This window comes from Danio rerio, chromosome 8 (genome assembly GCF_049306965.1).
Source record: "Danio rerio strain Tuebingen ecotype United States chromosome 8, GRCz12tu, whole genome shotgun sequence".
Lineage (NCBI taxonomy): Eukaryota > Metazoa > Chordata > Actinopteri > Cypriniformes > Danionidae > Danio > Danio rerio.
Window position 1 is genome coordinate 62,505,260 of NC_133183.1, and position 26,371 is coordinate 62,531,630.

A 26,371-nucleotide genomic window follows, 5' to 3' on the forward strand; every position below is an offset into this window, starting at 1 on the left:
GGTTACAGGTTGTGAGCGTTCTTTTTATCTTCTTAAGTGTTTCATGGAAGAAAAACATTGTTTTGGATGCACTTGAGGAGAGATTAAATTTTCATTTTTGGGTGAACTATCCCCTTGAAACAAAAGATATTTGAAGAATGCTGTAAACCGGTAACCATTGACTTCTATAGTATTTGTGTTTCTTTTATGCAAGTCAATGGTTACAGGTTTTGAGTGTTCCTAATAATATCTTTTCAAGCGTTGAGGGGGAGTACATTTTCATTTTTCACCATTCATCTCTTTAAACGTGTAAAGAGATATTTTGAAGAATGCTGAAAACCGGTAACCATTGACTTCCACAGTATTTGTTTTTCCTGCTATTTAGTAGAGAAGAAAAAGACCAGATGCTTCTCCTACCACACAAAACTACATTTCTCTGATATTTGCTCCAGTTGATCAGGAAGTGGCGAGTTTTGTTCTCTTTGCCTCATTGAATGCCAACACTGCTTTATTCACTAATATTTTATGCAATATTCAAAATTTTGGTGTTAAAAATAGATTCAAACATGACTAATGGACTAATGGCGTCTTCAAAATATCTTCTGTAAAATTGTGGAAGCACTCGAGATGATTAAATAAGTAATTTTTCATGACTGTAACCATATGAAGGAGCCACTTCACCACTTACCTGCTGAGAATGCATTTGGCGGTGTCAATGATGTGATGAGGAATCAGTCAAAAACACTAAAGAAACCGTGACTGACAGGAAGTCTACTGTCTTTATTCATACGGGCTGCTGTTAGTTCGATGTATAAATATTAAGAAGCATCCGGAGAGTATTCTGAAATCGCTCTGAATCATAAATTACGATTAAAAAACAAAGAGTTGAACAGTTGTTATGATTTACAGCATATTTAAAGATGAGCGTTTTGCTCTGCTGTGTGTGCAGCAAATCAGTGTCTAAGCAGCTCTCGGCCCATAATCATCTGCTTTTGAAATGTTTTGGGCAGAACATGTCTCATTCTCTGTGGGAATACTGACATGTTTTGTTGAAGCGCCCGGCCGTCGTGTTGATCTCCTCATGGGACGTCTGCAGTGCTTTAGATTTTTGACATCAGCCCAGCCAATCCAGATCTTCTTCATCACTGTCATCACCAAACAGAGGAGCAGGAGGAGGACGACCCTTCAGACTCTGAAAACACACACACACACACACACACACACACACACACACACACACCATCAGTTATGCAGGAGCAACGCCCCATTCACACGGGGCTTCAGCGTCAACGCTTGACTGAAGGCGTGTCTGAAGTTGGGGCTGAAGCGATCGTCATAGCAGCGTCAGCCAATGAAATTCAATCAGCAATAGGCCACTGTCTAGCTGGTGTATTTGCATACAGCGACCTGATTGGCTGAAGCTTCCATCACCGCTTGAATAGTTAAGCTAGACCTCACTTCTGCAGCAAGCAACACCTCTGAAGCGGCGCCAACAGATCCACAATGCAGTTCGGCAACGCCTGACGTCACCCATTCAAAGTGAATGAGAAGCGTTGATGCTGACGCCCCGTGTAGAACTGCACTATTTTGGTAAAACAATTTTGATAAATCTAGTTAATGGACTCTTGTTGTTATATCGTGTACTAAGACTGACGGAAAATGAACAGTTGTTATTTTCTAAGACTGACATGGTTAGGAACTATATTCTCACTCTGGCGTAATAAAAGCCGTATCACGACTGCAGCAGCACAATATATCATAGTGCCTGAAAATCAATCAACTTCCTTCAATATAACCAACACCACACCTAGAGTTACCTACATAGGGATTGTTTGTGTTGGTATTTGTTATAAACAACAAGACTATAAGGGTTAAGAGAAAAAAGTGCAGTGTGAAGTAAATCATTTAATTATACTCGTTATTAGGTACACCTGTCCAACTGCTCGTTAATATACATTTATAATCAGCCAATCACATCGCAGCAACTCAATGCATTTAGGCATGTAGACATGGGCTGCGTCCGAAACCTCATACTTCCATGCTATATAGTAGGGTTGCGTGGTTTACCGATACTATGGTAGTATCGTGATAGTACGGCTACAAAATACTGGCGGTGCTGCTGTAGTTTGTAAACGATAGTATCGTCATTAACTATGGAACAAAATCAATGCCAAAAGCGTTGAAATAAAAAGCATATCGAATAGCACAAACTCTGAAAAATAAAAACACATTGAATTAACAACTGCTTGCATCCTAATGACTTGGACTGCCAGAGTAATTTTAGATCCTGAAATTTAACAGCGCTGTTTATTGAAGCTGTGAATATCTCAACTAAAAATATTTCAAACACGTTTTCATACTTAAAAATTCTAAAATTCTTATTCAATTTGCAGATTTCATGTATAATAGTCAAAAGACAATTTTCAATTCACTTTATTTCAGTTCAAAAATGTGCTTGCATAAATTCAGTGGATCAAATTCGGCTGTTAAAATTTGACATTGACCATATTGAATGCTACTTTTGTGCTGTTATTGACTGTTTTCCTCACTTATTTACGGGTTTAACCATTTTAAATTGGTCCGCCTGCTGGTGAAAAAGCAGCTGGAGATTGTCGATCTGCGATCTATTGCTTTTCCTGCAGTTCCCGGATGTAATGTCAAATTTTAAGAGCCGAATTTGATCCACTGAATTTTTGAGCTGAAATAAAATGAGCTGAAAATGACCTTTTGAACATTACGCTTTGTATTTTTCACCGGTATTGAATATTTTGCGAGTGAAATCTGGAAATTGAATAAGAATTATTGAATTTTTAAGTGTGAAGACGTGTTTTAGTTGAGATATTCAGGGTTTAATAAACAGCTGTGTTAAATTTCAGCACTTCAAATAGGCCTATTATTACATAAAACAGTATTTCTGACTATTTTCTTTATAATTTGAGTTATCAATTACAGTATTGTGATCCTTCAGCTGGTATAGTATCATAACATGAATTAATAGTATTGCGACAACCCGACTAGATAGTACTCTAAATTCAGTACGCGAGTCGAGTAGCATGTCAGAATTCAGCATGCAAGCAGTACCCGGATTACCTACTACCTCTGACAAGATGCGGAAGTGTGCATCCCATGATGCCCCGGACAGCCCAATCCAATAGAGCACCTTTGGGATGTCTTGCAGCGGGAGATTGGCATCATGGATGTGCAGCCGACAAAACTGTGTGATGCTATCATGTCAATATGGAGCAAAATCTCTGAGGAATATTTGCAGGACCTTGTTAAATCTACGCCATGAAGGATTAAAGCAATTCTGAAGGCAAAAGGGAGTCCGACACGGTAATAGTAAGGTGTACCTAATAAAGTGGCCGGTGAGTATAAATATGGTCCAAAGGTCAAAGTGAGGACATTTGGGCTCAGCTGTTCACTAAAGGGCTGGGTTAATTTGAGAGTGGGTTTAGTGTTGGGTTAAGGTAAGTGTTCAGTACTCAGTATGATGGGTTAGATTAGGGTGAGGGGTCGATTAATGTCCTCAAAGTGTGAGGACGGGCGGGTGAGAGAAAGAGAGACTGTGTCTGTGTATGTGTGTGTGTGTCTGTGAGTTTGTGTATGTGTGAGAGACACTGTGAGAGAATTTGTGCCTGCACGTGTGTGTGTGTGTGTCAGTGAGCTCCTCACCAGCTCCTCCTCCTCTTCGTCGGCTGCTGCCTCTGTGGGTGCAGGTGTGGATACGGGTGTGGATGCAGGAGGGACGGGACTCTGGAAAAATGGTTCCTCTCCATTTTCCTCTTCTACTCTCTCAGACGAACTGAGAGAATAGCAGGACGAACACACACACACACAGACACACACAGACACAGACACACACACACACAGACACACAGACATTATGCTCATGCTCACAGTAGGGTTGAAGCAGGCGTGTTGTTAGAGGATTGTCTTCAGTTCATTTCCCGGGAGTTCTGAGGTTTGATAATCATGAAACTGATTCAGTTAGATGATCTTTAAGGACAGGACACAAACAAACCAACTCAATTATTCGCAGGACCACATGCTACCAAAACAAACCCCTGTCTGCTTCCTGTTTGCACTGTGAGAACAACACTTTCTGTTTTTTGGTGAAATAAAATAAAAAAAATAAAATGTAGCAACAATTTTCCTCAAACAAACGTACACTTAAAGGGACAACTGTCATCACATCGTGAGTTTCTTCTGTTGAACACAAGTGAAGATATTCTGAAGAATGCTGGACTAAAAACAGCCATTGTACACTACCTGACTAATCTCGTCCTCGATCTCAGTTGGAGAGCAACAATAATAACTCGACTTCTAGTTGATCATTTGGAAAAGAGTCAGAAGGTGGATTTTCCTGCTGAATCATCTGCTGATCTGCATCACAATCATTGCAGAAGACCTACTGGAACCAGCATGGACCAAGAGTCTCACAGAAATCAGTCAAGTTTGGTGAAGGAGAAATCATGGTTTGGGGTTACATTCAGTATGGGGACGTGTGAGAGATCTGCAACATCAACAGCCTGAGGTGTCAAGACATCTGTGCTGCCCATTACATTACAAACCACAGGAGAGGGACAATTCTCCAGCAGGATAGCGCTCCTGCTCATACTTCAGCCTCCACATCAAAGCTCCTGAAAGCAGAGAAGGTCAAGCTGCTCCAGGATTGGCCAGCCCAGTCACCAGACATGAACATTATTGAGCATGTCTGGGGTAAGATGAAGAAGGATGTGATGAAGATGAACAGAGTCTTGATGAACTCTGGGAGCTCTGCTGAAGGCTTTCTTCTTCATTCCAGATGACTTTATTAATCAGTGATTTGAGTCATGTCAGAGATGTATGGATGCAGTCCTCCAAGCTCATGATGGAGTCAGACACAATATTCATTCTGTCTCCACTGCAGCAGGACTTTATATTCTATACTGGACATTATTTCTGTTCAGTGATGACACTTTAGTCTAAGCAGAGTCAGACCGCACTGTCCTAATCAAATCATTCAAAATCAAGTCATGATCATAGACTATTGTGCTCAAATAAGTGTCATCTAGAGGCCTTCGCCTTTTATATGAGCCACTTCTGACACCAAATCATCAACTAGAAGTCTAATTAGTATTTGTTGTTCCTAAAACTTGGATAGGCAGGTTGTATACACATTTGATAGTGATCTACAGGTCACAGACAGTAGATGTGAGATGTGTGTACCTGTGGGTCACCTCAGGTGTGTCTGCGCACTTGTCCTGTAGAGCAGCAGGGGGCGGCGGAGGGTTTTTAGGAGGACCACCAAACAACATCGTCTCCGTCGTTTCCGCTTCATCCAAATGCCCTGAAACACTCTCATCCATCACCGTCACTTCCTGTGCAGGACCAGTGACATCAGGCAGCTCTGAAGTCACTTCCTCTCTGGCTGTTAGGTCACGTTCTGTCTCTGCCAGAAGTGTGTTTTCTGTACTGCTCTCATTAAACTCATCCACAAGTGTGTTTTCTGTGCTCTGATCTAGAAGTGTGTTTTCTGCGCTCGCATTAAGCTGATCTTGAAGTGTGTTTTCTGCGCTGTTAGGATTAATCTGATCTGCCTTCATGTCTTCTGTGCTGGCGTTCTCTTCAATCTTTTCTTCTGCACTTTCCTGTTCTCCTTTGCTTTCTTCTGTATCTTCGGTCTTCTTCTCCTCTGCTGGTGAAGTGTGTTCCTCTTCCTCCTCTTCTTTCATCTGGATCTCTTCCGGTTCTCTCTCATCCTCCTCTTCCTCTTCTCTCTGTCCATTTATCTGCAGTTTATCTGGTCTCTCTTCTTCATCATCTCTGTCCTCCTCCTCCTCCTCGTGTTCAGATGAAGATCTCTCAGCTTTGGTGAGGAGCTGAAGAGTGACGTTCTGTAATTGGAGAAAGCACTGCTCATCTGTAGTGTTCGTCAGGTGAATTCGTCATATAGTCATTTAAATAGATTGTTATTGAAGGAAGTCCCCAAAAAAGGATTATAAGAAATACACAAATACATCAGATATGAAGTGTAAACATAAAAATAAGGGGGTCACAGAAACTGAAATATCTTGTCCTCTTCCGTATTGCAGTTTACATTACATTTACAGTGGCAATGGTGCATTTGTGGTACACTCCGAATAGATGGCGCATTTGTGTTAAGCCTAGTTCACATTACAGGATTTTAAACATCAGCAGATCGCTGTCCCGTTCACACTACATGACTTGACTTTGTGTCGTTTAATCTCTGTGGTGTTCACACTACGCAACACTCTGTGAATGATCCACAAGAGGGGGGTCACACACTACATGATCTGACAACAACTCATTCCCCATCAGCTCATTCAAGCTACCAAACCACAGCCAATGAAATGTTGAGGGAGGAGTCAGCAGAAACAGCTGAACACTATTGGCTGCTTGTGTGCTGATGACATCACTGACAGCGTTTCAAGCTTTGGAGAAAGCATTTAAAAACATCGTCAAATCAGCTGATTTATGAGCGGATTAATCACTCATCTGCAGGTTCCAGTGGAGAGATACACAGAGAGTTTTTAATTTTTGTAATTTTATAACTCTCTGAAATAAAACTAACAAATAACACCCTGCCGTTTTCTAACTATCAGTGTATTTCTTTCTGACATTGTTATTTTTTTTATTACAAAACAGTAAAGAACTGAGCATTTCTGCCTTAAATTACCATATTGGTCAAAATGACTGCATGCATGTCTGATACTTTTCACTCTGACTTTAAATATGTGTGCATTTCCTTGCCTAGCAACTTCCTGCTAACATAAACAAAACTTTCTGATGGCAAAAACATCAATTTACTTCAGATATCTTTAAAAACAGCGGATTCTGTGCAGTGTAATAGCTCCTGTTTGAAAGTGAAAATGAAAGCCAAGACCTTTAAGTGTTCTAGTATCTTAACTACGTATTTATAGGCTGTATTACCAAAAAAAGATTATATTTTTAGGGTAATGTGTCATTAAATATGATGCCAGACATTCAAAGCTTAATTTTAATATCTCAATAATAGCTTTAAATGTAAATATGTTGTGACAGTATGGCGTTAAGAACGTATAAGAATATACGTATATACGTATAAGAACGGTCAGAATGAGCAGTATGGTAATTCTGATAGTTACAGAATTCTAGCTCCACTGTTAATATAGCCTACTCTCATATCTGTGCTAATGCAGAATGAAGCGAGTGCACTGATGCCCATTCTGACCAATCACAGATGTTTCTGTTGAGCTCCTGAACACACAGGCATTCAGCTCATGCTGATCTGCTCTCTCATTGGCTGCAGCTCGTCACTACATCTGACCACACGTGGGGTTGAGTCGGCCGACTGCTCTGGAATATTCAGCATGCTAAATGTTGGATTTCCGTCTGCGAGGTGTCGGCGACGCGTCAGCGAGCCTCGTTGATGCGTTGTTCAGTAGTTCACACATAAAGAGCGGCGAGCACCCGCAGATTTCTTCCCGATCACAGCCCGATCTGTCGGCGAGCTCGTTAACTTCCAAATCGGGCTCAAATCAGGCTTAAAATCCTCTAGTGTGAACTAGGCTTTACACTCCACATGACTAGCGCATTTGTGTAACAAATCGCGGATGAAATTCAAGAGGGTGAACTCTTTCCAAATGAACCACAATGGCTGCATACCAGTTCAAATTTTATGCCCTTTACTCACTAACTTCCCTTTGTCTTGTTCTCTTGGATCTACATTACACAAGGGTCCACCACTGCTGGAGCATCTGAATGACTTTAAATGGACTAAACCCACTTGGGAACTAAACTGTTGTGACGTCACAATCGCATTGCATTCTAGGACATATTGGGGCTGGAGTGAACATATGAAGCAGAGTAGCACTTCAAAGGGATTAGGGCATAGGGATGAGCCCTACAGAATGAAGCGCAGTGAGTGTGTTTGAAAGATGTTTGCTCACCTTGATAGTGTTGACCAGCACTCGGAGAACAGCACTTCCGGTGTACGTCTCATTCAGATCAAACTCTCCTCGGAGCGACTGAAACACTCCGTTCATCACACGCTTCACCTGAAAACACACACACACACACACTTCAGAAAAGTGAGCTCCATCATCACTATATGATGCAAAACAAAATAAGTTTGATTTGAAAAATGTGATCACTTGCTGAAAATTATGTCATAATTTGCTCATACTTGTGCTTCAAACCTTTAGGAGTGTTTCTGTGCTTTTAAACACAGCAGACCTGTAACCATTGACTTCTATAGTGTTTGTTTTTCCTATTATGGAAGTCAATGGTTACAGGTTTTCAGCATTCTTCAAAATATGTTATTTAGGGTGCACTCACACTATGCTATCCGAATCGTGTCCAGGCGCATTTCCTAGTATGTTTGACAAGTGTGAGTTAGTGATGGGAAGTTCAGATCATTTTACTGACTCTGATGAACGAATCTTTTTTCGAGTCATTTCGTTCATTTGGTTCAGTTTGCCAAAATATTATTAAAATGTTACGAATTGCTTCCAAACACATCTACAACTAGCCCAAAAGGTTGATCACACAACAAATAAGTCATAAATAGAATATTATAAGAAGGAGAAAATAATAATTCAATGTTTACCTGCTATTTTGTCTATAGGCTGATTTATACTTCTGCGTCAAATGCACGCGTATGCTACGGCGCTGACGCATAGCCCTTCGCCGTGGCCGTTGCCGTCACTGACGTGCACCTTTCAAAAAATGTAACTACATGTCGCAACGACGCGTAGCGTAAGCTCTGTGATTGGTCGGCTTGGTAGCGCTGACGAGTCGGGGCGGGACCGAGAGCCGCACGAATGGTGCAAGCGATTGTTTACAAGTGTGGAGTCCCGTGAAGGAGCTCCGGATGGAAAGTTTTGTTTTGTGTTTACCTCATAGTTAAAGGTGCTGCACGTCCACCGGTTCCTGCCTCAAAATGAGTGAGTTTGAGCCACTTTTACATCCCGGAAGTGTTCAGGAAAAGCAAAACAGCAGCCAAGAAACTCGACACAGAGGAACATTTACACCACACTGCCAACTAGCGTTTCAGAAGTGTTAATGCAGACCGACAGAGACAGCGCGCAGAAGTATAAATGCACAGCCACGCGCGTTGCATGCACTGTGGGTTACGCCGGTCACCTGACGCAGAAGTATAAATCAGGCTTATGAAGGTATTGTTGTCACTTTGCTCAGCTCACCTCTTCATGTCTTCAAATGTCAGGGGTTAATTCATGTTACACTGACAGTCACATATAATCTTAATCAATGCACAGTCAAAAGCCGATAGGAGCCATGATCGTCCGTTCATCACGTGACAGAATGACTCAAACCTGAAGACTTGAGAGATGAATGGATCAATTCTTTTTCCGGCTCTAAACACATATGATTGGCTTATGCCTTTCCGCGATGAACGACTCGAAATGTGATGAAGACTTGAAATGAACGATACCACCTGCACAAATGTGCGCACGTGCGGATGAACGAATCACTCCCTGAGAGGACTCGTAGTTCCCGAGTCATTTTGAAGATGAACGACCCATGCAAAGCTCGCCTGAGCCCGAAACTGAAGACGAGATGTGACTTTTAAGGGACTGTTTCATATGGATTTATTAAACCCCTCACGGCACAACAGCTGCACCTTCAGCAAACCTTCAAATACCTGCAGCACGAGGACTTTATGATCATTTACGAGCGACAAAAATGGCCAATCCGCACAGTGAAATGCCAAACGAATAAAACGATATAACTAAATAAATTTCCACTGTGCTGAGCGAGAGAGTGTGCTCCATCAGGGGAGACGGGAGTGGGGGACAAGCGTGCTTTGGCACGGTTCCGGGCAACTGTACATAGTGTGAGTACGCCCTTACTGTTAGACAAAAGAAAGAACCACTTGAGGGTGAATAAACCGTGAGATTTCTATTTTTAGGTGAACTATCCCTTTAAAAAACTTACTAACAACAATGAAATGCATCTACAGTTATTCGCCCTCCTGTATAATTTTTCTCCCAAATTTTTGTTTAACAGAGAGAAGATTTATTAAACACATTTCTAAACATAATAGTTTTAATAATTCATCTCTAATACCTGATTTATTTTCTCTTTGCCATGATGACAGCACATAATATTAGACTAGATATTCTTCAGGACACTAGTATTCAGCTTAAAGTGACATGTAAAGGCTTCACTAGGGTAATTAGGGTAAAGTTCGGGTAATTAGGCAAGTCATTGTATAACAGTGGTTTGTTCTGGAGATAATCCAACACTAATATTGCTGAAGGGGCGAATAATATTGACCTTAAAATGACTTTAAATAAATTAAGAACTGCTTTTATTCTAGCCGAAATAAAACAAATAAGACTTTCTCCAGAAGAACAAATATTAGAGGAAATACTGTGAGAAATTCCTGAATCTGTTCAACATCATTTGGGAAATATTTGAAATAAAAAATTCACAGGAGGGCGAATAACTCTGACTTCAACTGTATATAGTGTGCATGAGTGTGTGTTGCGGTGACCTCTCCAGCGGTGTCCGTCTGCTGTTGCTGCTCCGTCAGTCTCGTCTCCAGCTCTGAAACCCTCGTCTCCTCCTGCTGCTTTAACATCACCACTCTCTGCTCCAGTAAACAGCACTGAAACACACCAGATTTAGGATTATTAAGACAAAAAACTTCATAATTACCTTCAATGCTTTTGTAGCTTTCCTCATGAGTTTAGTTTTGTTAATGAATGTTAACACGTTGGCTCAGTGGTTAGCACTGTGGCCTCACAGCAAGAAAGTTGCTGGTTGGAGTCCCGGCTGGGTGAGCAGGCATTTCTGTGTGGAGTTTGCATGTTCTCCCCGTGTTGGAATGGGTGCTCAGGTTTCCCTCACAGTCTAAACACATGCGCTATAGGGGAACCTGATGAACTAAATTGGCTGTGGTGTACGAGTGTGTGAGTAAATGAGTGTGCATGGGTGTTTCTCAGTACTGGGTTGCAGTTGTAAGGGCATCTGCGGCGTCAAACATATGCTGGAATAGTTGGCGGTTCATTCCGCTGTGGCGACCCCAGAAAAACAAGGGACTAAGCTGAAGGAAAATGAATGAATGAAATATTCAGATCAATTTCAGTCAATATCTCAGCAGGGCACTGGAAAGATTAACATGTGAAAATCTTTAAGCTAGACAATAAATTGCATATTAAGTCTTAAAGCATTTGCAAAGAAACAAATCTGAATATTCTTAAAAAGCACTAATAATAATAATGAATAAATAATTATTTCTGGTATTCAATTGAACATAATGCATGTTCACTATCATGACGCATTACATTACCGAATGTCAGCACATCTAGACATAAATAATAAGCTTGTGCTTTATTCTGCTCCATCCCCAACTGGTTAAAATCAATTATTTATTACTATTGTATTTGATTTAAACAGTATAATATATAATTAGGGGGTCATTTTGGCGCAGTGGGCAGCACAATCGCCTCACAGTTTCCCCCCACAGTCCAAACACATGCGCTATAGGGGAATTCATGTGTGTGTGTACCTATTCACTTGTATGTTTCTATATGTTTGTATGCGTGCGTTTCTATGTGTATGTGTGTGTGTACATGTGTGCTTCTAGATATTTGTGTATGTGCATGTGTGTGTGTGTGTGTGTGTGTGTGTGTGTGTGTGTGTGTGTGTGTGTGTGTGTGAATGAGTGTGTATGTGTGTTTCCAAGTACTAGGTTGCAGCTGGAAGGGTAAAACATATGCTGGAATAGTTGGCGGTTCATTCCACTGTGGCGACCCCTGATAAATAAGGGACTAAGCTGAAGAAAAATGAGTTTACACACATATGGAGACGTTTTGTTGGTTAAGACATGCATTTGTGTTTGAATAATTGTTTTAAGGATAAATAACACTGCTTGATGTAAATGCATTGAATCAAAATGAAACAGTAAACAGCAGCAAAGTGTTTGACCTTTTCCCTGAAGGCCTGCAGCTCTTCGCTCTGGTCCTGCTGCTGGAGCAAGCGCTGATCCTCTGACTCACGAGACTTCTTCAGAGCATTAAACTACCAACAGGAAACAAGGATAATGTCAGTTTCAGTGATTTGCATTCAATGCAACGCAATTCTTCAGCAAGAGACGCACACTGCTGCAGAGCTCGTGTGGGTGTTGTTGCTCCGTTTCTGCAACGTTTTTTCATTTTTCAATGCGTTTGTTTGATTAAATAAACCAGTAATGATGTAACAGCTCACACCGACAGCTAGAGTATTTATTTTCCTACTATGGAAGTCGATGGGTGCAACCAGCATTCTTCAAAGTATCTTCTTTTGTGACGGATAGTATAGTGTGTGTGTGTCTGTGTATGTGTATGTATATATATATATATATATATATATATATATATATATATATATATATATGTGTGTGTGTGTGTGTGTGTGTGTTCATGTTTGTATGTGTTTGTATATGTGTGAGTGTATGTTCGTTTGTGTACAGCATGTATGTGCGTGAGTTTCCATTTGTGTACGTCTATGTGTGTGTATGCGTTTCTATGTGTAACTGTATGTGTGTGTGTGTGTGTGTGCATGTGTCTATATGTCTTGGTATGTATGCGCATGTATGCTTTTGTGTGTGTAAGTTTGTATGTTTCTATGTGTGTGATTATGTATGTCTCTATACGTTTGTATGTGTAAGTACATGTGTGCGTCTAGATATTTGTGTGTATGTATATGTGTGTGTGCACTTGTTTCTATGCTTGTATATATGTGTGTGTCTATGTCTGTATGTGTATGTGTGTGTGCACTTGTTTCAATGTGCGTATGTATATGTGTGTGTGTGTGTGTGTGTGTGTACGTATGCGCTTGTTCAGTTCTATATGTTTGTATGCGTGCATTTTTATGTGTATGTGTGTGTGTACGTATATGTGTATGTATGTTTGTGTTCTTAAAATGCGTGTGTGTGTGTGTGTGCACGCGTGTTTCTATATGTTTGTATGCATGTACAAATGTGTATACCTGTGTATGTTTATGTAAGTGTGTGTCTATATGTTTGTAAGCATATGTATGTGTATAGGTGTTTGTTTATTTGTGTGTATGTCTATTTGTTGTATGTGTATGTGTGTACATCTTTATGTTTTTATGTAAGTGTGTGTGTGTGTGTGTGTGTGTGTGTGTGTGTGTGTGTGTGTGTGTGTGTGTGTGTACCTTCTCCTGCAGCTGTGTGAGTTTGCTCTGCAGTGTGTCTCTGTGTTCGCTGAGTTCAGCTGTTTCTCTCCTCTGCTGTTCACGTGCGGCAGCTACAGCCTGATCACACTTCACCTGCCACTCCCGCTCCAGATCCACCTGCAGCTGAGACAGCTACACACACACATTTGAAGTCAGAATTATTAGCCCCCCTGTATATTTCTGATACACTAGGGTAATTAGGGTAAAGTTAGGGTAATTAGGCAAGTCATTGTATAACAGTGATTTATTCTGGAGACAATCCAACACTAATATTGCTGAAGGGGGCGAATAATATTGACCTTAAAATGGGTTTTAAAAATTAAGAACTGCTTTTATTCTAGCCGAAATAAAACAAATCAGACTTTCTCCAGAAGAAAATATATTATAGGAAATACTGTGAAAAATTCCTGCATCTGTTAAACAGCATTTGGGAAATATTAGAGAAAGAAACAAAAACACGCGCACGCACGCACACACACACACACACGTAGCAAAATTGCAATAAAGCTCAACTTGACCTCCACTACGTCACCGGTTTTGTGTAACACTTTAGTTTAAGTACCAATTAATACAAACTATAAACTCTAGGCTAATTACCTGCCTAATAATAATAATATATTGTTATTTGCACGTCACCTGTTGTGCTGCCGCGTGGTCGGTGCTGGTTCTGGCTCTGCGTAACTGGCTCCTGAGGTTTTCCATCTCCTGCTGTCCCGCTCTCCTCAGCTCCTCCAGCTCTTCATCACAGCGCTGTCGCTCCGCCTGCCACTTCCTCTTCCTCTCCGAGAGAGTCTGAAACACACACACACACACTCAATGATCACAGTCGGGTCAAAGTTATGCAAAATAAATAATAATAATAATAATGAATTAGTTGATTAATGAGGTTTCAACAAACTGAAAGTCTAATGTCATTGTTTAAATCTCATTTCTATATGTATTTATGTATATATAATTGTTATTATAATTGTAAAATTACATCGATTTAATTAGATTTAATTCATAATTACCTCTATAAATTTATTTAAAAAAATTTTATATACATTTTGGCAGTTAATATTAATTATTTCATATCAGTGTAAGTTATTTAAATGACTATTTATAATTAACTTGTCTAAAAACTAACTTGATGAGTAATTTAATTACTTGACTCAATACTACTTAAAATCTATATTAATTTATAAAGCATATATATATATATATATATATATATATATATATATATATATATATATATATATATATATATATATAAAATATATATATATATATATATATATATATATATATAAAATATATATATATATATAAATATATATATATATAAATATATATATATATAAATATATATATATATAAATATATATATATATATATATATATATATATATATATATATATATATATATATATATAAATATATATATATATATATATATATATATATATATATATATATATAAATATATATATATATATATATATATAAATAAATATATAAATATATATATATAAATATATAAATATATATATATATATATATATATATATATAAATAAATATATAAATATATATATATATATATATATATATATATATATATATATATATATATATATATATATATATATATATATATATATATATATTTGTGTGTGTGTTTTTAAAAATAATAAATAATAAAATTTCTAAAAAATATAAATAATATTCTTTATATAAATATCTGTTATTTGACACAATTTAAGCTTCATTTTTTGCTTTTATCAGTTTAATAGTCACCTAAGTCAGGGGTTTTCAATCTTTTTCCCTTTAGGGCTCACTTCTTTCTCCGATCAATTTTTGAAGGCCCACCAGTCTGACATTTTCTTTAAAATGTTTGCATAAAATGCTAATTTAAAACTTTATTTATTAACAAACAAACAAATAAATTATATATATATATATATATATATATATATATATATATATATATATATATATATATACAGACACATTTGTTGTGCCTTCTATTATTTTCTATTATAATGTCCATTATAAAACACTCACAGGAAATTAATTTGGACAACTATGCGGATATAATAAAAAGTTCACACAAAAATACAGAGAGAGACTTTCACTTTCACTTCACGCATAGTTTGTGAATGAACAGACGTGTAGTAGTTGCAGATGCGATCATGAGGCTGTTTTTGAACTTACTTCACAGGAGAAAGTGCAATACTTTGATAATTTTAATATAGCATATTAATAATAGAATACAAAAATTAATAATATAATATTGAGAGTTCATTTTCAGCTATCTCACTGGCGACCTTCAGGATCACTAAGGCCCACACACCGCCACTAGATGGCACCACTAACTCGGTTATTACTCTTGTGTCCACAGAATACAACCTTCCCTGTAATTTAGTCTCATAGGACTGCACAATATCTGTATGTTATATGCACAGTAGCCTAGGTAGGTCTACAATTATATCCCTGAAAGACGTCCGGAACGAAGCGGGTCATCTGCTTGGATGACGATGGAGAGACCATATATACATATCCACAGAACAAGATGAACTCACTCGCTCCAGACTGTCCTTCTCTGTCTTCATGTCCTGCAGCTCTTCCTCCTGGTTGTTGAGTTTAAGCTCCAGTTCTTTGCGTTTCTGTTTCTCTGTCTTGTATTGACTCTGCGCTCGCTCTGCTGTCTCCTTCAGCTCTGAAACACACAAACGTTAGCTGTGCATTAAAGTACACAAGACTATCTATTACTTTAATCGTTATTATTATTATTATTATTATTATTATTATTATTTAGGATACAGTTCAGAGAAAACTACTTTTCACTTTTAAAGGGCTGACCCCCCCCATACATCGTGTTTTGACATCCTTCAGGGGAATCAAACATTAATTAGAAGGACTGATCCCTCCTAATCACAATGTAATTCACAACAGGTCTACATGTAATAGCAGTTCTGCTCACCAAGTATCTGCGCATCCAGTGCTGTGATCTGTGTGCAGTGCTGCTGGTTGTCCTGCAGGGCGGCGCTGAGTTTGCTCTGCAGTGTTGAGAGCTTCTGCTGCTGCGAACTCAACTCCAGTTGCAGCTCTGACACGCGTGCCGTAGACGAAGCCAAATCCTCCGTCAGACGAGCCTTACGGACACATACAGACAAACGTTAAACTGCGCATTCACAACTGACGCTACAGCACATGAGATGAGGATGATGACGAGACCGGAATGAAAATAATAAATCAGCATTTCTCAATCCCGTTCCAGACCCGTAACAATAAATAATATTAAATTAAAATATATAGAGCTCCTCTAAATTAATGAGGAGCCCGGAGTCTCATCTCCCGTTCAAAAGGAAAAACAACTGCAAAGACGAATGACCAAGGAAATAAGGGAAAGTCAAATTAATTTGACGTTTAAACTTTAAAAGGAGACAATAAAAAGCTTGTGAAGGTAAATGCCAAAATAACAAACAAAACTCAACAACTAACTAAGTTTTTTAACCGTCTTACCTGCACATGAAATTAAACAAATACAATAACATTCACTTACCTCCATACTAACCACAAAACATGAGCAAACGTAAGAAACGAAAAGCCAGCACACGTGTCTCCGTATAGATCTCAAGGTCAGTGCATTTGTGAGAAAATCTGCCAGAGTGCATTTGTGAGAAAATCTGCCTGAGTGCATTTGTGAGAAAATCTGTCCGAGTGCATTTGTGAGAAAATCTGCCTGAGTGCATTTGTGAGAAAATCTGCCTGAGTGCATTTGTGAGAAAATCTGTCCGAGTGCATTTGTGAGAAAATCTGCCTGAGTGCATTTGTGAGAAAATCTGCCTGAGTGCATTTGTGAGAAAATCTGCCTGAGTGCATTTGTGAGAAAATCTGCCTGAGTGCATTTGTAAAAAAATCTGCCTGAGTGCATTTGTGAGAAAATCTGCCTGAGTGCATTTGTGAGAAAATCTGCCTGAGTGCATTTGTAAAAAAATCTGCCTGAGTGCATTTGTGAGAAAATCTGCCTGAGTGCATTTGTGAGAAAATCTGACCGTGTGCATTTGTGAGAAAATCTGCCCGAGTGCATTTGTGAGAAAATCTGCCTGAGTGCATTTGTGAAAAAATCTGCCTGAGTGCATTTGTGAGAAAATCTGCCTGAGTGCATTTGTGAGAAAATCTGTCCGAGTGCATTTGTGAGAAAATCTGCCTGAGTGCATTTGTAAAAAAATCTGCCTGAGTGCATTTGTGAGAAAATCTGCCTGAGTGCATTTGTGAGAAAATCTGACCGTGTGCATTTGTGAGAAAATCTGCCCGAGTGCATTTGTGAGAAAATCTGCCTGAGTGCATTTGTGAAAAAATCTGCCCGAGTGCATTTGTGAGAAAATCTGCCTGAGTGCATTTGTGAGAAAATCTGCCTGAGTGCATTTGTAAAAAAATCTGCCTGAGTGCATTTGTGAGAAAATCTGCCTGAGTGCATTTGTGAGAAAATCTGACCGTGTGCATTTGTGAGAAAATCTGCCTGAGTGCATTTGTGAGAAAATCTGCCTGAGTGCATTTGTAAAAAAATCTGCCTGAGTGCATTTGTGAGAAAATCTGCCTGAGTGCATTTGTGAGAAAATCTGTCCGAGTGCATTTGTGAGAAAATCTGCCTGAGTGCATTTGTGAGAAAATCTGACCGTGTGCATTTGTGAGAAAATCTGCCCGAGTGCATTTGTGAGAAAATCTGCCTGAGTGCATTTGTGAAAAAATCTGCCTGAGTGCATTTGTGAAAAAATCTGCCCGAGTGCATTTGTAAAAAAATCTGCCTGAGTGCATTTGTAAAAAAATCTGCCCGAGTGCATTTGTGAGAAAATCTGCCAGAGTGCATTTGTGAGAAAATCTGCCTGAGTGCATTTGTGAGAAAATCTGCCCGAGTGCATTTGTGAGAAAATCTGCCCGAGTGCATTTGTGAGAAAATCTGTCCGAGTGCATTTGTGAGAAAATCTGTCTGAGTGCATTTGTGAGAAAATCTGCCCGAGTGCATTTGTGAGAAAATCTGTCCGAGTGCATTTGTGAGAAAATCTGTCCGAGTGCATTTGTGAGAAAATCTGCCTGAGTGCATTTGTAAAAAAATCTGCCTGAGTGCATTTGTGAGAAAATCTGCCCGAGTGCATTTGTAAAAAAATCTGCCTGAGTGCATTTGTAAAAAAATCTGCCCGAGTGCATTTGTGAGAAAATCTGCCCGAGTGCATTTGTGAGAAAATCTGCCCGAGTGCATTTGTGAGAAAATCTGCCCGAGTGCATTTGTGAGAAAATCTGCCCGAGTGCATTTGTGAGAAAATCTGCCTGAGTGCATTTGTGAGAAAATCTGTCCGAGTGCATTTGTGAGAAAATCTGCCTGAGTGCATTTGTGAGAAAATCTGTCCGAGTGCATTTGTGAGAAAATCTGTCCGAGTGCATTTGTGAGAAAATCTGCCTGAGTGCATTTGTGAGAAAATCTGTCCGAGTGCATTTGTGAGAAAATCTGTCCGAGTGCATTTGTGAGAAAATCTGCCTGAGTGCATTTGTGAGAAAATCTGTCCGAGTGCATTTGTGAGAAAATCTGCCCGAGTGCATTTGTGAGAAAATCTGTCCGAGTGCATTTGTGAGAAAATCTGCCTGAGTGCATTTGTGAGAAAATCTGTCCGAGTGCATTTGTGAGAAAATCTGTCCGAGTGCATTTGTGAGAAAATCTGCCTGAATGCATTTGTGAGAAAATCTGTCCGAGTGCATTTGTGAGAAAATCTGTCCGAGTGCATTTGTGAGAAAATCTGTCCGAGTGCATTTGTGAGAAAATCTGTCCGAGTACATTTGTGAGAAAATCTGTCCGAGTGCATTTGTGAGAAAATCTGCCCGAGTGCATTTGTGAGAAAATCTGCCCGAGTGCATTTGTGAGAAAATCTGCCCGAGTGCATTTGTGAGAAAATCTGCCTGAGTGCATTTGTGAGAAAATCTGCCCGAGTGCATTTGTGAAAAAATCTGAAGTTTTGTGAAGTGCTGTATGCACTAGATGGGTTTGTTCAATGGCTACATGCAGTTACATTGAGATGGACTGTATGTATTAATGAAATATGATTTATAGTTGTAAAACACAATACATTTGTTTTTGCAAATTGGTTTCTGTTTGTTTGCGAATCGAGTGATTCTTTGCAAAGCAGGTTGTGTTTGTTTGCAAAATACTGGATTTGTTTGTGAAATATTGGCACAGAATTCGCTCCACAGTACGATGACTAGCTCATTAGAAGAGACATGTACTGAATTCTGACCGACATGTTCCTTATGAAGCGTGCAGTGCTCCTGATCCCTTCATTGAACTCTACCTGAAGACGAGAACTCTTTATTGCACTTCATTCACAGCAGCATCTTACTAGAGGAGCCTGACATAATATACCTCAGTAAACAAACTCATATAAGTTCACAGATCACACACTAAAATACCATCTGAATAAAACACACATGCTCCCTTAAAACTGAAATCCTGTGTCGTCCACTTTGCAGGGCACTTGTTGACTAATTAGAACGAAAGAAAAACTGTGCAGGAGCAGGATTGAGAAACACTGTAAATTATGCAAATGAAACCAGTGAGAGGACAAAAAAATGTGGTGGTTGTAATATCTAACCCTGCTGAATGCTGATTGGTTAGTGAGCGGTGCCTGTTCAAACAAAGAGTGAGGAGAGAAATGGAATATGAATAAACGATATGAAAGAGTGAGCGAAGACTAAGAAGAAACGGGGGAGGCGGGGGAACACCTTGTGCTCACCTGATCCCAACTCAATTCCTTTGGCAATGCATGCTGGGAAGAGAGAGCAGTCACCACTAAAGGCTCTCAGAATAGTGTTTATTAACCAATCAGAGCAAAGATACGGGTTTTAAAGGGACAGTTCAAAAATGAGAATGCTGTAATTTACTCATCCTCCACTTGTTTCAAACATGTTTGAGTTTCTTCCTTTGGGTTTAACAGAAGGAAGATAATATACTGAAATAAAATCAGCCATTGACTTCCTTTGTATATTTTGCTCCTATTTTAGATGTCAGTGGATGTTTTTATAGTCAAATGTTAGCTGGAAATGAACGTTTTTAAAATTTCAGTACAGATTGGTACCGAACTCGATACTTTCTGTCAACAGTAATTCAGAATACCTTGTTTTGTGTTCAATGGAAGACATTTATAAATGTTTAGAAGCACTTGAGTGTGAGTTAATAATGTGGAAATCTTCATTTTTGGGTGAACTGTCCCTTTAAGATGTGGTCACATTTACTGTAACTTTAAGATGCATAATACTGGGAAAATATGTGATGTTGTTGACAATATGTCACAAAATAAACAATAAAGATAAAGCCATTTTGTCAACAACTTAAATAACTATTTACGTAAAGATCACACTAAAAAGTCATAGTTAATTTTCTGAGCTGATTAAATATATGCAGTTGAAGTCAGAATTATTAGCCCCTCTTGATTTTTTGTTTTCTTTTTTAAATATTTCCCAAATGATGTTTAGCAGAGCAAGGACATTTTATATGTCTGATAATGTTTTTTCTTCTGGGGAAAGTCTTCAAAAGGTTTTATTTTTTCTCGATAGTCTACAGAACAAACCATCATTATACAATAACTTGCCTAATTACCCTAACCTGCCTAGTTATTCTAGGCAGTAATTCTGACTTCAACTGTGTATATAAAAAACTATGTCAAAGTGTAAACATTAAGACTCTAAAACACCACGACTGACTGTTAAACTCGGTAGAACCCCTGATTCTTATTGTGGTCATTCTCCACTCTCGTCTCCCAGCATTAGTGTTTATTAACAGCACCTACTGGAGAGGCGGGGTTGAAGATAGCAAGGCCTCATCTGATTGGTCAGATCTGAATAAACAACCCATGCATGCAGCAAACAAATGCTTGGTACATAAAACTAATTTAATGCATAGCACTTCCCAGTAATGTGGATATTGCATATACTACTTTCGCGATAATGATCATTTTATATATAAATATGTTAATTTTTTTTGCCAAAAGAGTTCCAGACATTTAACACTGGACCATTTTAATTCAGTTTGGAAATTTTCCCAATGTGACCACACCTTTGAAAGAAAACAGGGTAACACTTTAGGTAACAACTCTCACTATTAACTCCAGTCTACCTGCTAATTATTAAGATATTGACTGTTTATTAGTATTTATAAAGTATGATTTTATTTATTCATTCACTTTCCTTTCGGCTTAGTCCCTTTATTAATCAGCTGTTGCCACAGCGGAATAAACTGCCAACCCATCACTGGGAAACACCAATACACTCACATTCACACACACTCTCATACACTACGGACAGTTTAGCTTACCCAATTCTCCTATAGCACGTGTGTTTGGACTGTGGAGGAAACCGTCGCGCTGGAGGAAACTCATGCTAACACGAGGAGAACATGCAAACTCCACACAGAAACACCAACTGACCCAATCGAGGCTAAAATAGGCGTCAACGCTACCAACTGCATCACCCAGTATGACCTTATTCTACATCCCCAATCCTGCTCAATCACAAAACCCAACTACAACCTTACTAACTATTAATAAGCAGCTAATTAATCCTTTATTGAGCTAAAAGTCTTCATTAATAGTGAGAATTGTACCTAAAAATAAAGTGTGACCAAGTAAAGTGTTAACAGTCGAGATAAGAGGGAAGAGCTGTCATTCTGTTATGAACATTAGATTATAAAGTGTGGATTTTGTGGTTCAAAACATTGAATCAGAAAAAAGAAAAAATGCAGCAAATGCAAAACAATTTGGTCATTAAAAGCGCAATAATCAACATGGTTGGGCGCGACATTATACCCTTTCTTAAGCCAAAACTTACTGGACTGTAATAGATTTACCTTGTCCTGCTCCGCCTGCAGTCTTCTGGCCTGATTCTGCTCACTGCTGTTCTTCAGAGAGTCGTTTCTCTGCTCCATCAGCAGGTTTCTCTGCTCCACATACCTGCACAAACACAACGCTAGTTTGACATCTCCAGCCATTTCTACTCAACTTTCTACTAAATCTGTGTGATGTGAGTTTCTGACCTCTGGTTCTGATCGATGAGCTCGCTGATCTTGCGGTTCTGCTCCTCAATGCGTGAACTCTTCTCAAACACCTCTTTCTTCAGACACTCGTTCTCCTGAATAAATGACAAGCATGGAAAATTTTCATATTTTGTTGAACTAAGCTCTGTAAACGGGGCCTAAAATAGCTACATTTGTGTTTTGAAGATGAGCAAAGGTCTCAATGGTCTAAAAATTTCCATATTTAGGTGAACTAAACTATGTAAACATGTAAATGGGGCCTGAAGTAGCTTAATTTGTGTACTGAAGATGAACGAAGGTCTTAGGGGTCTCAAAATATTCATGTTTTAATGAACTAAACTGTGTAAACAAGTAAACGGGGCCTAAAATAGCTTATTTTGTGTTTTGAAGATGAACGAAGGTCTAAATATTCTCAAAATTTTCATATTTTGGTGAACTAAACTCTGTAAACGGGGCCTAAAGTAGCTTAATTTGTGTACTGAAGATGAACGAAGGTCTTAGGGGTCTCAAAATATTCATGTTTTAATTTAACTATACTGTGTAAACAAGTAAACGGGGCCTAAAATAGCTTAATTTGCGTTTTGAAGATGAACAAAGGTCTCAATGTTCTCAAAATTTTCATATTTTGGTGAACTAAACTCTGTAAACATGGCCTAAAGTAGCTTAATTTGTGTTCAAAGATTACTGAAGGTCTTAGGGGTCTCAGAATTTTCATATTTTGTTGAACTAAGCTCTGTAAACGGGGCCTAAAATAGCTTAATTTGTGTTTTGAAGATGAGCAAAGGTCTCAATGGTCTCAAAATTTCCATATTTAGGTGAACTAAACTATGTAAACATGTAAATGGGGCCTAAAGTAGCTTAATTTGTGTACTGAAGATGAACGAAGGTCTTAGGGGTCTCAAAATGTTCATGTTTTAATAAACTAACCTGTGTAAACAAGTAAACGGGGCCTAAAGTAGCTTATTTTGTGTTTTGAAGATGAACAAAGGTCTCAATATTCTCAAAATGTTCATATTTTGGTGAACTAAACTCTGTAAACGGGGCCTAAAGTAGCTTCATTTGTGTACTGAAGATGAACGAAGGTCTCAGGGGTCTCAAAACGTTCATATTTTGGTGAACTAAACTCTTTTAAAAGACCTATGAAATAAATTATAATAAAGATTTTTAGATGTTAGTATCAATTTGTTGGTTTTAAGGATATCTATAATCTAGTGTGCTCCAAAACCGAGACAAAAATCACACTTAGAAGACATAAACCTGATATAAACATGTAAAGTTTGCAGTTTGTCACTTCCGTCCGACTGGATCAACGTTTTTTTGAAGTCTCCTCATACTTCAGTTTCTCATCAAATGTTCAGACCAATCAAATGCTCTCTAGTATATGACAAGCCCCACCCCCTTCTTCTCATTGGCTTTCAGTTAGAGCACGACCACTCTGACTGAAAGAGCTGATATAACACAAAATGCTATTGGCTGTTTTTTTAAAAGGGGAGGAGCTACACTATGCCCCGCCCTCTTCATGTTTAGTTGAGATTACGCCAAAACAGAATAAAAGAATGCACATTTCAAAGCACCTTTCAGTGAACAAATGTAATATAGATCAATACCTGAATAATTCTCTGAATGTTGTGCATGATCATTGCCGTCTCCATGGACACATTCGATAAGCCCATCGAAACGCTGCTCTGTTTTTGTAGATCGTCAATCTGAAAAGGATGAAGAGATTCCTCGTGACGTTTAATGATTATAAACTCTTTCAGATGTCTACAGATTATGTACCAACCCTTGAAGATAAAGTGTCCAGCTTGTCGGCCACTTTCCCAACAGCCAATCGGATTTCAGTATTGTGTTGTCGAGCCTCCGTCATCAAGAAGGATGTGACATCACTAGTTCCTTAAAGAGACAGACGGCATTTACAATTAAATTTTGTTTATTTTTAATAATTGTTATTAATTTTGGCTGGAATAACAAAAAAAAACGTCAATTTCCCGCTAACATTTGAGCGCATTCTTAAACAGCGCTGATTGGCCATTGTGTTCACATGCTCAACAGAAATGACTGTGATTGGCTGTGAAGGTCATCAGTTCACCGAACTCACCGCTCTTCACTGAGTGAACCACAGATACAGGGACACTGGAGTGTTTTAAAGCAGTGAAGATCAGTCGATTGATCAGCGGATCCCTCGTATGTCAGCTTATAAACAGACCAGCTGATCGATGTAACTTTAAAACACTCCAGTGTCCTTGTATCCATGTTACACTCAGTAAACAGCGGTGAGTTCAGTGAACTGATGACCTTAACGGCCAATCACAGTCATTTCTGTTGAGCACGTGAACAAAATGGCCAATCAGCGCTGTTTAAGAGCGCACTCAACAGCGCTCAAATGTTAGCTGGAAATGGACATTTTGAAATTTCAGTACTGACCGGTTTCGAATTCCAGTATCATGACAACACTACATCTTCTTGTGTATTACACAGGCTAACGGTGATTAGCCAAATGCTAATAATAATTATCTACATGCTAATAATGATTGGCAAAGCGCAATAACATGCTAGACACGCTTACCAAGTATTAGTATTTGATCAAACATGTAAATGAGGCTTGTCAATTAACAACCCGGTTTACGTTAGCAACTACCTAGCAATGCCTTAGCAACCACTTTAGCTTCTAGTTTGTTTTTGATTGGCAACAGAACACAATGACTTGCCTAATTAACCTAGTTAAGCCTTTAAATGTCACTTTAAGCTGAATACTAGTATTGCAAAATAACAAAAAATATATATATATTATGCAAAGAATTTTTCACAGTATTTCCTATAACATTTTTTCTTCTGGAGAAAGTCTTATTTGTTTAATTTCGGCTAGAATAAAAGCAGTTTTTAATTGTTTTAAAGTCATTTTAAGGTCAGTATTATTAGCCCACTTCAGCAATATTAGTGTTGGATTGTCTCCAGAACAAACCACTGTTATACAATGACTTGCCTAATTACCCTAACTTTACCCTAATTACCCTAGTGAAGCCTTTACATGTCATTTTAAGCTGAATACTAGTGTCTTGAAGAATATCTAGTCTAATATTATGTGCTGTCATCATGACAAAGATAAGATATTAGTTATTAAAACTATTATGTTTAAAAATGTGTTGAAAAAACATCACTTTTAAACATTACTAAGAAATATTTGAACAACAAATGTGCAATGTCCAACCATTTAATTAATTTAGTCTCTAACTGTACACGAATGCAGCTATTATACTATAAATAAATGCAATGGTTTTGAGTAAAACAGGTTTTTTGGTGATCTTTACCTTGGTAAGGCACAGTCTGTGTGGGGTACATCTGACTTACAGGCTGCAAAGAGAAATCAGAGATGTTCAATACATAGTGCTGATGGTTTATTTTAAAGCGGAGCTATTATGCAAAAATCACTTTTATAAGGGGTTTAAACACAGTTGTGTGGCAACAGTCTGTGAAAATATTCAGCTTTTTTTTTTTTGTACAATATATTTATTACTTTTTTCAATTTGCATATCACAACAGATTACACAATTACAGAACAATAATCATGAAGGCAGAGCAAACGTCTTACCCCCCATTCTCCCTCCCAACAACCTATTCCCTTAAAAATAAATAAATGAAATAAAAAAAAATAATAATAATAAGTAAATAAATAAAATAAAAATAAATAAACAAATAAATAAATATAATAAAAAAGGGGGAAGAGAAAAAAAAGAAAAAAAAGAAAAAAAAGGGGGATATGTTTAAATCAAGTAGTCTGTTTAGACCATGATAAATAGCCAGCTTTTAATGGTAAACAATTATAAATTTTATTTTTATAATCAGACTTGATATAAACAGTCTGCAGAAGCACTTTGACTGACATTCTCCCTTTGTACGTGTCATCAGACGGGGAAAGCCCCGCCCACTAATGACCATCTCTCCCTCATTAGCATAGGACAATAGTCTTGTTTTTGAATCTGCTGATAAACATTCGCTTGTAGCTCCGCCTTTTTTTGAAAAGAGCACCATCTCATTTGCATTTAAAGCGACAGTCACCAAAACGCCACAATTTGGATCAAATTTAAAACGGTCAGTTTCGGAAAGTTAATAACATTAGTGTGCTGATACTTCAGACACACACTT

The 26,371-nt window shown here is 38.3% G+C and overlaps 1 protein-coding gene across 4 annotated transcripts in view; it reads right to left on the reverse strand.

The window, feature by feature from the left end:
- Positions 1 to 739: 739 nt before the first annotated feature.
- The window catches only part of fkbp15b (FKBP prolyl isomerase family member 15b), a 44,606-nt gene continuing 18,974 nt past the window's right edge, over positions 740 to 26,371 (reverse strand). The window contains exons 15-30 of one of the 4 annotated variants that reach the window (XM_009304320.4): positions 25,537 to 25,579; positions 24,012 to 24,121; positions 23,836 to 23,934; positions 22,229 to 22,323; positions 22,043 to 22,145; positions 19,935 to 19,967; positions 16,133 to 16,304; positions 15,732 to 15,868; positions 13,804 to 13,959; positions 13,147 to 13,299; positions 11,917 to 12,009; positions 10,481 to 10,594; positions 7,911 to 8,018; positions 5,188 to 5,855; positions 3,652 to 3,781; positions 740 to 1,171 (exon numbers count right to left, since the gene is read on the reverse strand). In XM_009304320.4, the coding sequence (XP_009302595.1) occupies positions 1,094 to 1,171; positions 3,652 to 3,781; positions 5,188 to 5,855; positions 7,911 to 8,018; positions 10,481 to 10,594; positions 11,917 to 12,009; positions 13,147 to 13,299; positions 13,804 to 13,959; positions 15,732 to 15,868; positions 16,133 to 16,304; positions 19,935 to 19,967; positions 22,043 to 22,145; positions 22,229 to 22,323; positions 23,836 to 23,934; positions 24,012 to 24,121; positions 25,537 to 25,579 (2,292 nt within the window). In that variant the 3' untranslated portion in view covers positions 740 to 1,093. The remainder of the gene's footprint in view (positions 1,172 to 3,651; positions 3,782 to 5,187; positions 5,856 to 7,910; positions 8,019 to 10,480; positions 10,595 to 11,916; positions 12,010 to 13,146; positions 13,300 to 13,803; positions 13,960 to 15,731; positions 15,869 to 16,132; positions 16,305 to 19,934; positions 19,968 to 22,042; positions 22,146 to 22,228; positions 22,324 to 23,835; positions 23,935 to 24,011; positions 24,122 to 25,536; positions 25,580 to 26,371) is intronic. The other 3 variants (XM_009304321.5, XM_021478508.3, XM_073911260.1) reach the window with 3 other exon arrangements.